Source organism: Rhipicephalus sanguineus, chromosome 9, assembly GCF_013339695.2.
Source record: "Rhipicephalus sanguineus isolate Rsan-2018 chromosome 9, BIME_Rsan_1.4, whole genome shotgun sequence".
NCBI lineage: Eukaryota > Metazoa > Arthropoda > Arachnida > Ixodida > Ixodidae > Rhipicephalus > Rhipicephalus sanguineus.
Window position 1 is genome coordinate 28,878,723 of NC_051184.2, and position 15,023 is coordinate 28,893,745.

General features: G+C 49.7%; 1 protein-coding gene and 1 long non-coding RNA gene across 2 annotated transcripts; both read left to right on the forward strand.

Moving 5' to 3' along the window:
* The first annotated feature begins 6,449 nt into the window (after positions 1–6,449).
* Positions 6,450–13,691, forward strand: LOC119404874 (uncharacterized). Its single transcript, XR_005186388.2, has 2 exons — positions 6,450–6,541; positions 13,494–13,691. It is a non-coding gene; the product is annotated as an uncharacterized LOC119404874 (long non-coding RNA).
* Positions 7,601–11,617, forward strand: LOC119404873 (4-aminobutyrate aminotransferase, mitochondrial). The gene has a single exon (XM_037671559.2). The coding sequence runs from the start codon at positions 7,865–7,867 to the stop codon at positions 9,350–9,352; it is 1,488 nt and encodes a 495-aa protein (XP_037527487.1). The 5' UTR covers positions 7,601–7,864; the 3' UTR covers positions 9,353–11,617.
* Positions 13,692–15,023: the final 1,332 nt, after the last annotated feature.

Consider the following 15,023-nt stretch of genomic DNA (forward strand, 5'->3'; position numbering starts at 1 on the left):
CCTCGCAGTTTATTTCAGCTCTGCTGGCGCGTGTACGGTTTATTTCTGTGGCCGTATGCTAAGGCGATCACCTTTGAGATATATATCTCTTTTAATGCGCGCTGATTCGCAGGTTGAAGAGTAGCGGTTAAGTTGTCGCTTTAATTGCACACGCACACGCATTGCACACGCAGGATTCTTCGGCAGGCAAAGTGGCGCTGTTGCCGAAAGCGGTTGCGTCAGAACACGGCCCATGTTTGAACACTGATATTAAGGTCAGTATGCGAACCGAGAGAAGGAAACATAATGTGCAGCAGTGCATTGTGCACTGTCGGTACCTGTTGTCCGCAAAAGAAAAAAAAAACTGCCGATATCGGGGCTATGGTGGCATATCGGGGCATCACTGTATCCTCCCTTCGTGTGCGGGGCCCCACGCGTGACAGCAGCGAGGTCAGTCTCCAGCAGCTCTCTGTAAAGCAGATTCTTCTTTTCATTCAGCCATTTCGCCAACAACACCGATTTCACCGAAACAAATTACAGTCCTCGACAATACTCGACAAAGCTCGGCGAGCTTCGCGATCGTGGGCTTCCATGTTGTTGAATACTCTCAAAGCGGTCTGCTGACAGCGGGCACAGGTGAGCGCAGAGTCTGCGGTCGAGAGTAATCCGGCTGTTCTACGTTGTACGGTTTATCTTGTCCCCAAAAAATAATTATCTAGCGAAATGTTCCTGTACTGAACACTTCATCAAGCTGATACGCTCACATAGTGTCAATCGCGCATGGCATGAAAGTACCGAGAGTGCAGTGCTGAAGAAGTAGGGGTTTTACGCGTCAGAAAACTCGGTATGATTATGAAGTATGCTATAGTGTGGGACTATGGGTTAAGTTTGGCCACCTGAGAGGTTCTTCCTACGGGGCATTTTTCACTCTCCGTGGCCGTCCTCGCGCTTTGCATCGTAACCATGGCGGCCAACATTATTTCTGCAAGCCTTTGTTTTGAGATGATAGCACATGAACTATTTCGTATTATTCATTGATCAGCGCACAAAATCAAGCGCGGCTTTCAGAGGCCGGTGCGACTGCGATGACCGCGCGTCTCTGCAAGGCTCACCGGCGCGAGAAAACCCGATCGATGCTGTCCGGACAATACGGCTGCAAATATCGATTAGATTTAGGTCTTCAGGCATGTGGTGAAATTTGCGCTCTGCACGTACGAATGGGAGACGCTTAGTGGAAATATGCCCTATTTCTTCTGGCCTTTTAGTTTTTTTGTTTTTTTTTATTAAGGTGTGGTCTGTCATAGACCGTTTTCCTGAGAGCACCGTCTATCGTCTCGCTTATTTCGCTGATATATGCGATCGTGAAATGGGTCAGCGCAGCGTGTGCGCTGTTGGCGAGGAATTTCAAACACGCAGGGAACGCGCAAGGATAGCTATAGATCGTGCAGCTATATCACCATAGGCGTGCGCAGGGTTCCCCGTCAGGGGGGAGGGGGGGGGGGGGGGGGCGAAGGTTCATCGCAGCGCACCCCCCCCCCCCTTACTAGGTCAATGTACAAGGCAAAGGCAGATTTTGCGCTGCCCCCATCTTAGGTGACTAGGAGGGTCAATGTATGGGGCAGATTTTGCGCCCCCCCCCCTCTTAGGTGACTAGGGGGGGGGGGGCGTAACTTATTACAAAGGCTACGAAAGTTTGAGGGTTGCTTGCGCATTCGCCGCAATGTGCTGCAAATTATAAGGCGACAGCCTATATATATGGCTCATCAGTCAAGAAATCCCGCGTCCGGCGGCATGAAGATGAATGCATAATATCAAAAGGTGGGCCGTTCCTGGAGTATAATGCAACACCGGCTGATGAAGAAATCATCAATGGCAAGGAGGAATTCTTCTGTAATAAGGGTATGCTAGACCATTCGAAGTGATATACCTAATTACTCCATAAAGGGATTAAACTATAAATTAATGTGAGTTTGAAGGTGAATCATGCGTGAGTTAAATTTCACTAAAATTGAATCAAAGTAGCAAGGTTATGCAATAGAATAAAAAATTAAAAAGTAATTTAATGAGTGTCTAGTGATAGCATGGGCTTTTTCCTGGGCTCTCGTTAGCCCTCGCTAATGGGACTGCAAACTTTTACACTTCAACTGTAAAATTCACGCGGGTCGATCGCACATGTGGCAGTAGAGCCGTCGCATAGCTTTGTGACGTCGCCCCGCCACGGTGGTCTAGTGGTTATGGCGCTCGACTGCTGACCCGAAGGTCGCGGGATCGAATCCCGGCCGCGGCGGCAGCATTTTCGATGGAGGCGAAAATGTTCAAGGCCCGTGTACTTAGATTTAGGTGTACGTTAAAGAACCCCAGGTGGTCGAAATTTCCGGAGCCCTCCACTACGGCGTCTCTCATAATCATATCCTGGTTTTGGGACGTTAAACCCCAGATATTATTATTATTAGCTTTGTGACGTCACACAATGCAGCTTAAAAGAGGCGGCGGTGGCTCCAATAAGGAGGACGTGTACTCCTACAACACCTTCTGTGTCACAATGCGTTTCAACATTCCTTTCGACTTCCTCTGTTTGTATCCAAACCGTAAATTACGGCTGGTGTACAAGCGTTCCGTATCCGCAGAGAACACATCAATCCGCGAGCAGCTGCCTCTGACGAGCGCGAAAGCAATAGCTGTTCTGATTGTGACGCAGCTGTGCGTAGTCATCCGCCCGAGTACACGATGGCTGTATCATCGTAAAAGTATTTCACCGCGCAGCATAGTTGCCAGATACTGCCGAGCTAACAAGCAAATAATAATCCCAAAAGAAGCCCAAGAAAAGCGGCGCGGATTTCGCGAAGACGCCCAAAATAAGCGGAAATTTAATCAATTTTCCCGTTCTCGAAAATATTTTTAATTATAATAAAAAAAATGCCACTCAAGTCTGCATTCGGTTGAATTTACTTGTTGATTCCCCCAACGTATGTTTCACTTCAACACTCAAAGTCATCGACAAACGCGCTATTAACGTTACAAGCACTAAGATAACTATATTTGCTGGAAAAATGCAAATAAGCGCAAAAAACGCGACTGGAAAATTCTACAAACGACTCGGCGAAAAAAGAAGCCCAAATCCGCTTATTATAAGCGGAACTGGCAACTCTGCCACGCAGGTACTTTGGAAGGCCCTGTATAAATTTACGCGCGGTTCAAATAAATACCGGCTGTGATGTTGAAAACGGAAGGAGGCAACGGTAGAAAGGCCTGCGTTGGATGGCATGTCATTGATGATGATGATTAGTGGGGCTTCGTGGCGCAAGGACCAGGAGTGGCCACAGAGCGCCATGTCTTCTGATGTGGTGTTAGCGATGACTAATAGTTACGACGACACCTTATTATGACTGTAAAGAGGCCTAAAACACGCGCTATATAGACGCGTAAGATATATGTATATGGCATAAAATTATGGCAGTGACACGTGATCAATGAATGACAAGTGACCATGATTTCAACAAGCGAGAAAATGTGACTAGCACGATATGCCTCCTCAAGGCCTTTGAGCCCAAAGGCCGGAAGGCAGGTGCTTCCTCTGACACAACTACCGCAGCAGCAATTGCCTCGGCTGAGAGGCCGTGATACGGTGTGCCTGGGAATATAACGTTAAAATTGTTTACATCTTTTAAAGGATGCAAACGATACTTTAAAGGGGGGGGGGGGGGGGGGGGCTCGAAATTCTGATGGATGGGATGTTTTACAGAAAAAAAATAATAAATATAGGCGTTTTTCAAGGCTTTCACCAAGTGCCCCCCCCCCCCCCCCCCGAAAAAAATTCCTGGCTACGGGCCTGGGTGGATATATATCTAAATTGTACAAATAACCTCATATGTTAATTGCGCGACAGGTAATGTGTTACACTTAGCAGGAATAAAGTCGGACAGGTAGTGGCGGCAGTGCTGTGGTGGGTGATTCTTAAAAGGAAGAAGGAAATGAAAATGGAAATTGGGTGTGGAGAGCACGATAACTGTCTCTCAAGTGAGGACACCTCAACCGATACACTCACGGGGGATTGGGGATTAAAGGGACAGTGAGAGTGAAAAGAGTATGGTAAAAGAAGAAAAAGAAAGGTATGAGTGAAAAAAAAAACAGTGAGGGGGGGGGGGGGGGCAGGAGAACGGGCGTCCGAGTCACCGTGGTGAGCGGCTAGAAAATTCGTTCGACTAGGCCGGCATCCTCGAGAAAAGCTAGTAGGGCCGCAAGGGCTGATCGGCGACGGTGTACGTGGCCGGTGGGATGGAGCAAGTCCTGTAGGGTCGCACACGGCAGTCCGACGAGGCGGTACTTCATGGCGAGCCGCTTCCGCGCAGTGTTGAGAGACGGACAGTCAAACAATAGGTGGCACAGGGTTTCGATCGCGCCGCAATCGGTGCAGTTCGGTGCAGCGGCGCCGCGAAGACGATGCCTGCGTTCCGCGGGCCACACAGAACCGGTCCTCAGGGCAAGAAGAAGCGCGCGCTCGCGGCGAGTGAAACCAGTGGCTGGGATGGGAGGAGGGGGGTGTCCGGAGGCGACCCGTGCGTCAGGATGCTCGCGCACCAGCTCCCGGCGAAGGTTGTTGCGTGCCGAGTCGAACGAGCTGGCGTAATCCGTCAGCGAAGTCTCGGCGGAGTGTGCTCGTTTTGCGAGTTCGTCTGCAGCCTCATTGCCCGCGATGCCGACGTGTGAAGGGAGCCACTGAAGGACCACATCACAGCCTCGTTCCTGGAGGGCCAGCAGGCTGAGAGCGGCACGCTGAGCAAGAAGGGGGCCTCGTTCCTCCCTCGCGAGCTGGCGGAGTGCAGGTTTCGAGTCGCAGAAGATTGCTGCGCTCGTGACGGCCGGCGAATTGCGCAGGAGGTCTGCAGCCAGCTGGAGCCCGACTAGCTCAGCTGTTGTTGAGGATGCACAGTATCGCAAGCGGCACTGTCGTTCCGAGCTGAGCTGAGGGGCTATGCAGGCGGCCGCGGCTGAGCGATCCTGCAGGACGGACCCATCGGTGAACACCTGCGTCCTCCCGGCCAGGTCCTCATACATCCGCGCCGCGGCCTCCTGAGCAATGGCACTGATGGGGGTGTGGCGTTTGGATCGAATGCCCGGCAGGTGCAAGTTCACTCGAAGGGGCACTCGACGGTGAGGGGGTGGCCAGCGCGAAAGGCGTGCGGGGTCGTCAGCCACAACACCGTCGTACACGTCGATAAGTTGGCCGACACGTGAGTTTGGCACAGCACGTAACCGCGAGAGGAGGGGACCTGCATCAGGCGCTCGGTGGAGACGCTGCAAGTGGCACAATGCGCGCAGGTCCGCCGTGAGCGACGCAGGCCACGCACGAGCCTCCGCGAGGGTCTCGGCCACACGAGAGCCACGAGGCATTCCGTGACACATGCGGATGACTCGGCGGTGGTCCTGGTCAATCAGTCGCCACTGTGGCGCCTGGAGTTTGCAGATCGGCAGTGCGTAGTGGATGGCAGACAGAGCCATCGCCTCGTAGATGGTGCAGGCGAAGGCAGCGGGGCAGCCGTTGCCGCCTGCGAGTAGTTGGCGCACGGCCGATTCCACGCGACGCGTCGTCTGTCGTACACGTCGCACCGCCGGGAACCATCGGAGGCGATTGTCTATCGTCAGGCCGAGGTAGCGGACGTTGCTACTCCAAACAATTGGTGCACCATCCAGCTGAAGGCACGGAAGACGTCGTCGGGCTTCAGCACGAGGGTGGACGACGAGGGCCTCGGTTTTCGGCGCCGAGATCGCGAGTCCGATGTTTCTCACGAAGGCGGCCACACATTGGAGGGCCTCCTGCATGCAAGCGCGCACCACCGAGCACTTTCGGGTCGGACCACGTACATACAATGCGACGTCATCAGCGTACACCACTGCGCGAACAGGGAACACAGCCGTTTCTGGTAGGCACTTGACGAGCGGCGCGAGCACCAGATTAAACAAAAACGGGCTGAGGACGCTGCCTTGTGGGACGCCACAGCTGACAGATCGCGGCGCACTTGTCGCCCCGCCCACGCGCACAGTAAACGTTCGGTCAGTGAGGAAGGCCTGAACGTAGTTCAAGAGTTTGCCCTCAACACCTAGCGCGCGCACAGCACTGATGATAGACGAGTGGGGGAGCGAGTCGAATGCCGACTTTATGTCAAGGAGGAGTAGGATGGCCATTTCTCCATCGTGAAGGGCCTGCTCGAGGGTGCTCACGACTGCAGCAATGCAGTCGATGGTCGCGCGATGTGGCCGGAATCCACACTGCTCTGGTGGGAAAGCGTTGCGCACCTCCGCGATCCACTGTAGCCGGTAAAGAGCCATCTCCTCCATAGTTTTGCCCGCCACAGAAGTGAGAGAGATGGGCCTGTATGACGTCACCGATCGCGGCGGTTTGCCTTGTTTGAGGACAGGAATCACAGTCGCGGAACGCCATTCTTCCGGGAGGACAGCACTGGAGAAAACTAGGTCGTTCCATTCAGCAGATGCACGTGGAAAGGAGGAGGCAGAAAATGTCGTGGTGCGGCTGCGTGGTCTGGTGACTTGCAAGGCATGACCGGTACGGTGAGATATGCGGGCTGGAGGGGTGATAAAGTCTGGGCGGTCACGTGAGCTGTAATAGAACTTGTGGAACAGAGCTAATGTAGCAATGCGGCGACGAAGTGCAAGAGTTGATAGGGATGATACTTCTTTCAATGATGACACACGGACATGATACGAATATGAAGAATGAATCAATCGTACCGCGCGGTTCTGTAATGCCTCAAGTGAATTTGTTAGATAAGCCTGAGGCAGGCTCTAAAAAATAGCAGCGGCATAGCTCAAGTTTTGGTCTGATGATGGATTTGTAGGCTAGCAGTTTTAAATGTTTAGGAGCGTGACGTAAATGCGGTTTTAGAAATCCGAGCCATTTGTTAGCACCTGTGATTATGTTCGTTACATGCGCACCCCGCGTTAGATCATGTGACAGTGTTACACATATAGGTACTTATAAGATATGTCCAAGGCAACGTTACCGATTGTGTAAGGGAAAGTTAAGGGGGTTTGACGACGCGAGAACGACAATGACTTGAATTTTGTTGGGTTAAGTGTCATGAGCCACTGATCACACCATGCTTGAATAGAGTTAAGGTCATCTTGAAGTGCTTGCTGCTCAGATGAGTCAGTAATGGTTTTGCCTTGGAAGCCGTTGACAGCACCACTGTGTCGCCTAATTTTTCTTTCTTGACTTGAAGTTATAACAGAACGTGAATAGCACATTCGGGGCCTTTCGCGGCTCCGGCAGCGTTTGGTCCGCATTGGAAGTGAACCGGCGGCGATTTATATCCCTTGCAGATGTGCGGATGTACCACGTGTGTCTCGACTTCGCATAACGCGCATTGCATAGCCGCCTGCTGTTGGAGGTCGTTTCTCGGCTCCAGCGTCGCATAACGACGTGAATTGAAACGGCCGTGGTGGATGTGCGCACGCAATGAAAAAAGAACGAATGAGGAAAACATAAATCTGTTCTAACAGGCCGCCACTCTCGGTGCGCGCGCCAACGGCGACCTTTGCCGACTGCAGCGCCAAGCCGCCGCCGGGCGGACGTCCTTGGCAACGTACTACGCCGCGGCCCGCGGCGCGCGCGGAAGACGGCAGTGCGCGGTCTGTGCTCGTCTGCGGAACGCCCCCACGGCCGCGGAGAGCAATCGGAGAACCCGCAACGCGCTTGTGTAGTTGCTATCGCCGCAGAGAAGCCGTGTTCCCTGAACAACCACGCCACCACTGAAACTCTAGAAGCGAGCCCAGGGAGAGACAGTAGCGCTCGACTGTCGACGCGATAACGCCACTCGCGCTTCGCACCCCACGAGTAGCGCGCGGCAACTCCGAATACAGAGAGAGGATGCTACGAAGCGTCAGCGCCGCGGCTTCCTCGTCGCTCCGGGCTTGCACCGCGCGCGGCGTTGTCTCCGCTCGAAACCTCTCCGCGTCAGCGGCCGCCGAACCTGCCGAGCCCAGCATCGTCTCGTCCACGTTTCCGGGCCCCAGATCGGACGCTCTCAAGCGCGAGCTCGACTCCATCCAGAATGCCGGCGCCGTGCAGCTCTTCATCGACTACTCCAAGTCGACCGGCAACTATATGGTGGACGTGGACGGCAACGCGTTCCTCGACGTCTACACGCAGATCTCGTCGCTGCCGCTGGGCTACAACCATCCAGCCATGGTGGCCGCGGTCAGCGACCCCCGAAACGTTGCCACGTTCGTGAACCGGCCCGCGATGGGCGTCCTGCCGCCCGCCGATCTGGTGGCCCGGCTCAAAAACGCTCTCCTCTCCGTCGCCCCGAAGGGCCTAACGGAGGTGCAGACCATGGCGTGCGGATCGTGTTCCAACGAGAACGCGTACAAGGCCGTGTTCATCAGCCATATCGCCCGGAAGCGCGGCGGAAAGCCGCCGACGGCCGAAGAGCTGAGCTCTTGCAAGTACAACTTGCCTCCCGGCAGTCCGCGCCTGTCGCTGCTCTCCTTCGACGGGGCGTTCCACGGCCGCACTTTCGGCGCGCTCAGCACCACTCACTCCAAGGCAATCCACAAGCTGGACGTGCCGTCTTTCGACTGGCCCATCGCGCACTTCCCTGAGTACAAGTACCCGGTCGAAGAGTTCCAGTCCGAGAACACGAAGGAGGACGAGAAGAGCCTGGCCCACGTCGAAGAGCTCTTCCACGAGTACCGCAAAAAGGGCGCCTCCGTGGCCGGTTTGGTCGTGGAGCCCATTCAGGCCGAAGGAGGCGACCGGCACGCGTCGGACGACTTCTTTCGGAGGCTTCGGGCCCTCGCCGCCAAGAACGACGTCCTCTTCATCTGTGACGAAGTGCAGACTGGCTGCGGACCCACCGGAAAGTTCTGGGCGCACCAACACTGGGGTCTCGACGACTCCCCAGACGTGGTGACCTTCAGCAAGAAAATGCTGACCGGTGGATACTTTTACAAGTCAAATGTCCGTCCCAAGGAGTCGTACCGCATCTTCAACACTTGGGTTGGGGACCCGACCAAACTGCTGCTCATCGAAGAGGTCCTCAAGGTCGTCAACACTGAAAGGCTTCTCGAGAACGTTAGGGACACGGGCGAGTACTTGCAGAAGGGCCTCAGAGAGGTCAGCAAGCGACATCCCAACACATTCTTTAATGTCCGTGGAAGGGGAACCTTCTGCGCCGTCGACTTGCCCTCGGAAAAGGACCGAAACAAGTTCATTACGGAGATGCACCTCAAGGGAATCCACTGCGGAGGCTGTGGAGAGCGCAGCTTCCGCATCAGGCCTGCGCTCACCTTCCAGAGGAAGCATGCGGACATACTGCTAGATCGTATCGAGAAAGTGCTTTCCGAGAAATTTTGAATTTTTGCTGCTGCAGTTGGTACTTGTATTGCAAGAAACGTGTGATAACGCACGAGATGTAATATTGAACTGGCTCCATGGCACAAGTATGAGTTGAAGAGAACATAGCACAACTAGTTTTTGCTGCAGTACTGTCAGAGTACTGGTGTATAACAGTGAACTCACAACTTCCCAAACACTAAGACAAGGACCAATGAATAATGCATGAAATGTCATTTCAACAATTACTCCTAAAATACCTCGCAGAATGATCTCCGTAATGAAATGGTTCCATTTTTAAACGGCTTGTCGATATTTTACATGCATAGCGCTCCTTTTTGGTGTTGCTGACCGAAAGCATACGCAAATGATGAAATTTTTTAATTCAGAAGTGGTTTTTGTTGCCAACTGTGTCTGGGCTACTTTTACATATACTTTGTTTTAATGTGCTACATTTGTAAATACGCACTGATAACAATTTTCGAAAATGGTATTCACATGTAAGTGCTACCTGAAGAAAAATATACTGAGTATGCATAAGATGCCATAATTCTTTGTGGTGACTCACTGTAAGACTTTGCCACAATTACTCTTGTGTGGGCAGGAGAAAATTGTTTCGCTGCGACGATGCCAGAGCTGGAATTTATTTACACCTCTCCACAAGCTTCGAAGAGTATTTTTACCACGTTACTTTTATACGCTCTACAACTGTCGACGTATTTCAGGATTTCTTTTTCTTTTTTGGGCAGATTGTCATTTTTTAGAGCCTAGGCAGTCTTGTCTGCAAGTGCCTGGTGGTTAAAATGATAATGGATATGAGATTGTGAGATGTGTATCGGTTATTTTCTTACGTGTTGTGTTTTCTTGAGCAATAGGTCATCAAATATTTCTTGAAGAAGCAGATTGAAGATCTGTACTAAGGTATAGGCGTGTGCGAACCTACAGTGATATCTGATGCCGGCCCTCATAGAGGCTTAATCTTCCTGGACTGTGAAATTTCATGTGTCAGTGTGTGGCTTGTTCCAATTACTGTGTGCAGGGCAACTGAAAAGCAACAGAAAAACACTATAGCGGGGTGACGTTCTTGTGGAGTTGCACACAAAAACAGCTTTCTTTTTTTTTCTTTTTACATTGTGCAGTTTGTGTTACTGTTGTATCCTCAAAGGACCACCCACACCTGTCTGTACAAAGAACAGGCACAACTAAAGCACCACCTGTTCGTAACAAACGCAACAATGTTTTTTTTTAAACATCCCTCGTTTTTGTATACACTTCCTGTGAAAAGCACATCCCATTACAGCTTGTGTTTTTTTAATGTTTTGCTTTGTCTAGATACAACATTAATGGCAATAAAAAGCTAGTGAAGCCACGGTATAGGGGAAATAATTTTATCGATTGTTGTTTTCATGTGGTACTAACAAAAAAAATATAAAGCTTCCATATTCGCACTCTCACTTTTTCTGTTACATTTCGATTGCCCTGTACATTGTTGAATACAGTGCGAACATGGACGGGAAAAACAGCTGCGTAAAGGAGACAAAATGTTTGGTAGGTGATTGTTGCCTAAGCGAACACAGTAAGCGTGCTGCTTATCTGCAGGCCACACACGAGTACAGCATGCATTTAATGAGGCGCGTAACAACTGAAAAGCATTTGCCATTTTCAACGGATCTGTTTTTCCCCGCCATGTTTCTGCAGACAAAAGGAGTTTTTAACTCCACAAAGGCTCAGAAAAGAGGCAGCGCATGCATTACTGTACGATGGGCCACCTGTAATATGTTTAAAGTATCTGTTCTCGAGTGTTTTAGAAGCTTGCACTGCCCCGCAACGTAGTGCAAGAGTTTGTTGCAACTGTGTAGCTCGTGGTGTGTCACGTTACTAATATGCATTCTGATGCCACATGTGAAGTGTTAACACCACTGTTGTTGCTGTTAAACTGAGCTTCCTACTTGAATGGTATAATGGGCACCATTGCCCCAAGCAAGGGAGTGGAGAGAAGTGGGGAGGATGTTGAAGATTCTGTCATCGGCTTATCCTGTTCTTCCATTTTTCCAAACCTGTTGGCAAAGATACTATACAATGGCCTGCCTACATAGATTTTAAAGTGAAGTGCACCTACTAAATATTACTATGCGCTTTTGCGCCTTTTGTGAGATGCTGTTTGAGACAACGTTAAGACAGGAGGCTATAGCTGGCCACATTTGTTGCATCATCTGTGTAAACCTTTGACTCATTTAGCTCTCCTCATGTAATGTATATGTGCAATAAAGTTATTTATATGCAGTGCTTGGACTGCGAACATCTGTTATTCCAATGACATGAAAAGGTCGTTTGAATTTGCCATTGAAGTATATTGACTCAGAACAGATAGTTGGGCGGGTTGGTGTGCTTCCATCTTGAACGAAATAAGCAGCGCGAAAGACTAGGATGAGCAAGGAACGACAAAAACAGGCACTGATTCGCAACAAAATTTTGTTTCTATCGAAACAGAATAAATAGAAACTGGAAAGCATGATAACATAAAACCATCTCGCTTGCACAAGGTAACGAAAAGAGGCAAAAAACCAAATAAATGGCTGATTAATCATGAACAATGCACAAACCAGCAAGTCAGCGCTAGTGTTTATTGCTCCTTGCTTGTCCTCGTCTTTCACACCATTTATTTTGTTCAAGATGGAAGTATATCGACATTCATCACGCCCCAAGTGTCTTATCCAAATGAGACAAAACCTCAAGGGAAGAGAGAAGGTTGAAGTGGCAAGATGTCAGGCACACAACTTGAATGAGACGTCACCATTGGCGTGTGCTCAAGTTTGAAGACAATGTACTAAGTATCTTAAGTACGTGTCACTGAATTCTAATCTAATCGATGGTGTTACCCAAAGCAACACTGAATATGAGGGGAATTGTGGTGCCGGGCACGACGTAAATTTCAACGATCAGGTATCCTTTAGTGAATTCATTCCCGTCAAAGGGTGATTATGTGTACCGGTGATCAAGCCTTCAACCTCATGCACAGCAGCACAAGCAACTATAGGGGTTGCACTTTTTGAGGTTAAGAGGTTTTAGTGGGAGTCCAGATAAATTTTGACTGCGCAGACCATAAGGATAGTCAAGAGTGACAAATTGTTCTCTGAAAACAATATTTTCATTAATGTCATATTTAGGAATACATTATTAGAAGAGAAAATAATGATCAAAGTGGTGGTTTCATGCCGAAACCCCAGCACCAGTGCATTGGCACGTCATGGATCTCCAAACATTTTTTTATGCATTCGGGTCCTGGCGGCTGAGTAAGAGTTTCCGGGAATGTGCAATATTCATGAATTCAATGCTGACAAAACCCATGACGTTATAACAGGTTGGTATGGGAATCTCGATAGCTGAGTTATGGGAACAGAGCTTCGTTGTCGTATCTTTTCTAGCTTGCCTAACATTACACAGTCACATCAACCCTGTTAAGTTTATGTCCACTATTCGTATCCATGGTTCTCAAATCACATCAGTACTAAATAACGTCAGTACTCTCTTTCCACTCGACTTTGCATTCAGTCAGTCTCGCATTAACTGCTGAGCAGTACATATCGGTTACACTTCTCATTTGAGTGCTTCTGGCTTATTTTAGTCAAAATCTTGTGTGTTATAAAAAGTACCATACCTTCTCGCACATAACCCGCACCCCCACTTTTTAAGCACATTTTCCTATTTTTCTACTTCCTCCTCCTCCTCTTCTTCTTCATGAGGCGGGGGACTAGCTACAATCTCTTCTGTAGACAGAGTGGCACATGTCTCAACGCAAGAGTAACAAGTGACAGCCCTCAAAACGCAAAGCGCTGTCTGTACCCAGTCTTTCAGATAATTCCTGATCAATATGATGTGAGAGGCATTGGATGGTGTCACAAAATATGTTCGTAGAACTGACATGAGCACTGTACTAACGGCATTTCGGTGGGGGATTTAAAAAATGTTTGTACAACTGAATAGTTCGTTTAACTGACGTTCGTTCAGTGGTATTTTACTGTATTTGGCAACATCCCATTTGGTGGCAATACCTAGATGCTGACCAGTCTACATTTACAGGGAACTGAAGCCTAAGGCGGTAACAGTAATAGTACCAAGTTATGCTCCTAGAATACTAAAAAGAGCCACTCTTACCACGCAGGGAGGACTGGCAAGCCGAAAAGCAAAATGAAAGGCTGGCAATCTTGCGATGCTGCACTGAAGCTCCCACATCAGACAACCTTGGAGCGAAGGATTTTGACAGTTCTCATATAACCGCGCCAAGAATGATGACAAAAAGATTTCTCATGAACAGAAGTGGACCACAATGCATTATAAATGATGCAACAAATAAACTTAGGTTTCGAGGACTTTTTCTGAAGCACAGCAGCCCATATGTTACACACATGCACGCACATAGTACTCTTTTTAATCCCGCCGTGGTGGCGTTGTGGTTATGGTGTGAAACATATTGAGTGGATTCAGCACGATACAATGAGACAGAGGTGAAGAAGGGACACGAACACCAGCGCTGTTATGGTGCATGCTGTTAATGACGAGTGCATAGGTTATACTCTTGAGCGCAGCGGCCACACTTCGATGGGGCTGTAGTGCAGAAACAGTCGTGCACTTAGACTGATGTCCACATCAGAAAATCCCCGATTGTCCAGAACAATCTAGAATCCCGCCATAATAATAATAATTGTTGGGGTTTTACGTTCCAAAACCACGATATGGTTATGAGGGACACTGTAGTGGAGGGCTCTGGAAATTTTGACCATCTGGTGTTCTTTAACGTGCACTTAAATCTAAGTACACTGGCCTGGAGCATTTTGCCTCCAATGAAATGCCGCCGCGGCAGCCGGGATTCGATCCCACAACCTTCGGGTCGGCAGTAGAGCGCTGTAACCACTCCACCACCGTAGCGGATTAGAATCCGGCCATGGCGCGCCTTATACTATCATTGTTTTGAACCGTAAAATCCCCCAACACTAACTGAATTTAGTGTGTCTAAAAAATTACTAGGACATAGGCCATTTTTCTTGTTCATACTATTGATTGTTGGAATTCACATAGGCGTGCGCAGGGAGGGGGGGGGGGGTAGAGAGGCGGCCGCAACCCCCTAGTCATGTAAGAAAAGGGGGGCGCTAAGTCTGTCCTACACATTGGTCTAATAGGGAGGGGGAGCGCCGCGATAAACCTTTGCCCCCCCCCCCCCCCAAAAGGGAACCCTGTGCATGTCTATGGGAATTCAGCAGTAATTTCATAGACCCCCAAATGCCTTCCAGCGTGCACTTGTTCTCGTCCTCTTGTGGGGTCTCTCTAGCTGTCCACTGATTGAGTGCCAAGAGCTAACAAGGTGAAATACGGGTCTTTTGTAAATGATAAGTCCAACAAAATTATGGACTGCACAAAACCCAAACAAGGAGAATGTGATAGTGTTGATATATAGCAGTCTCTGCAAAAATTTCGTGTTTAAATTTTAACAACTGTGAAACACTTGCCGATACGGGGATGAGAAAGAAATCTGCCATTATTGCATCAACGCAATGCACAACATGGAATGTCAATAACTATATGCCTCTATACCTGCCCTCTGAAACGACATGGCATCCACAGCATGCTGATTATCCCAGAGTCCATAGTCTGGAATTCACATCATACACGTTTGCCATAAGGTACACTCGTCCGC

Coding starts and splice junctions, on each gene's coding strand:
- LOC119404873 (XM_037671559.2), top strand. CDS start 7,865: ATGCTACGAAGCGTCAGCGCCGCGGCTTCCTCGTCGCTCCGGGCTTGC.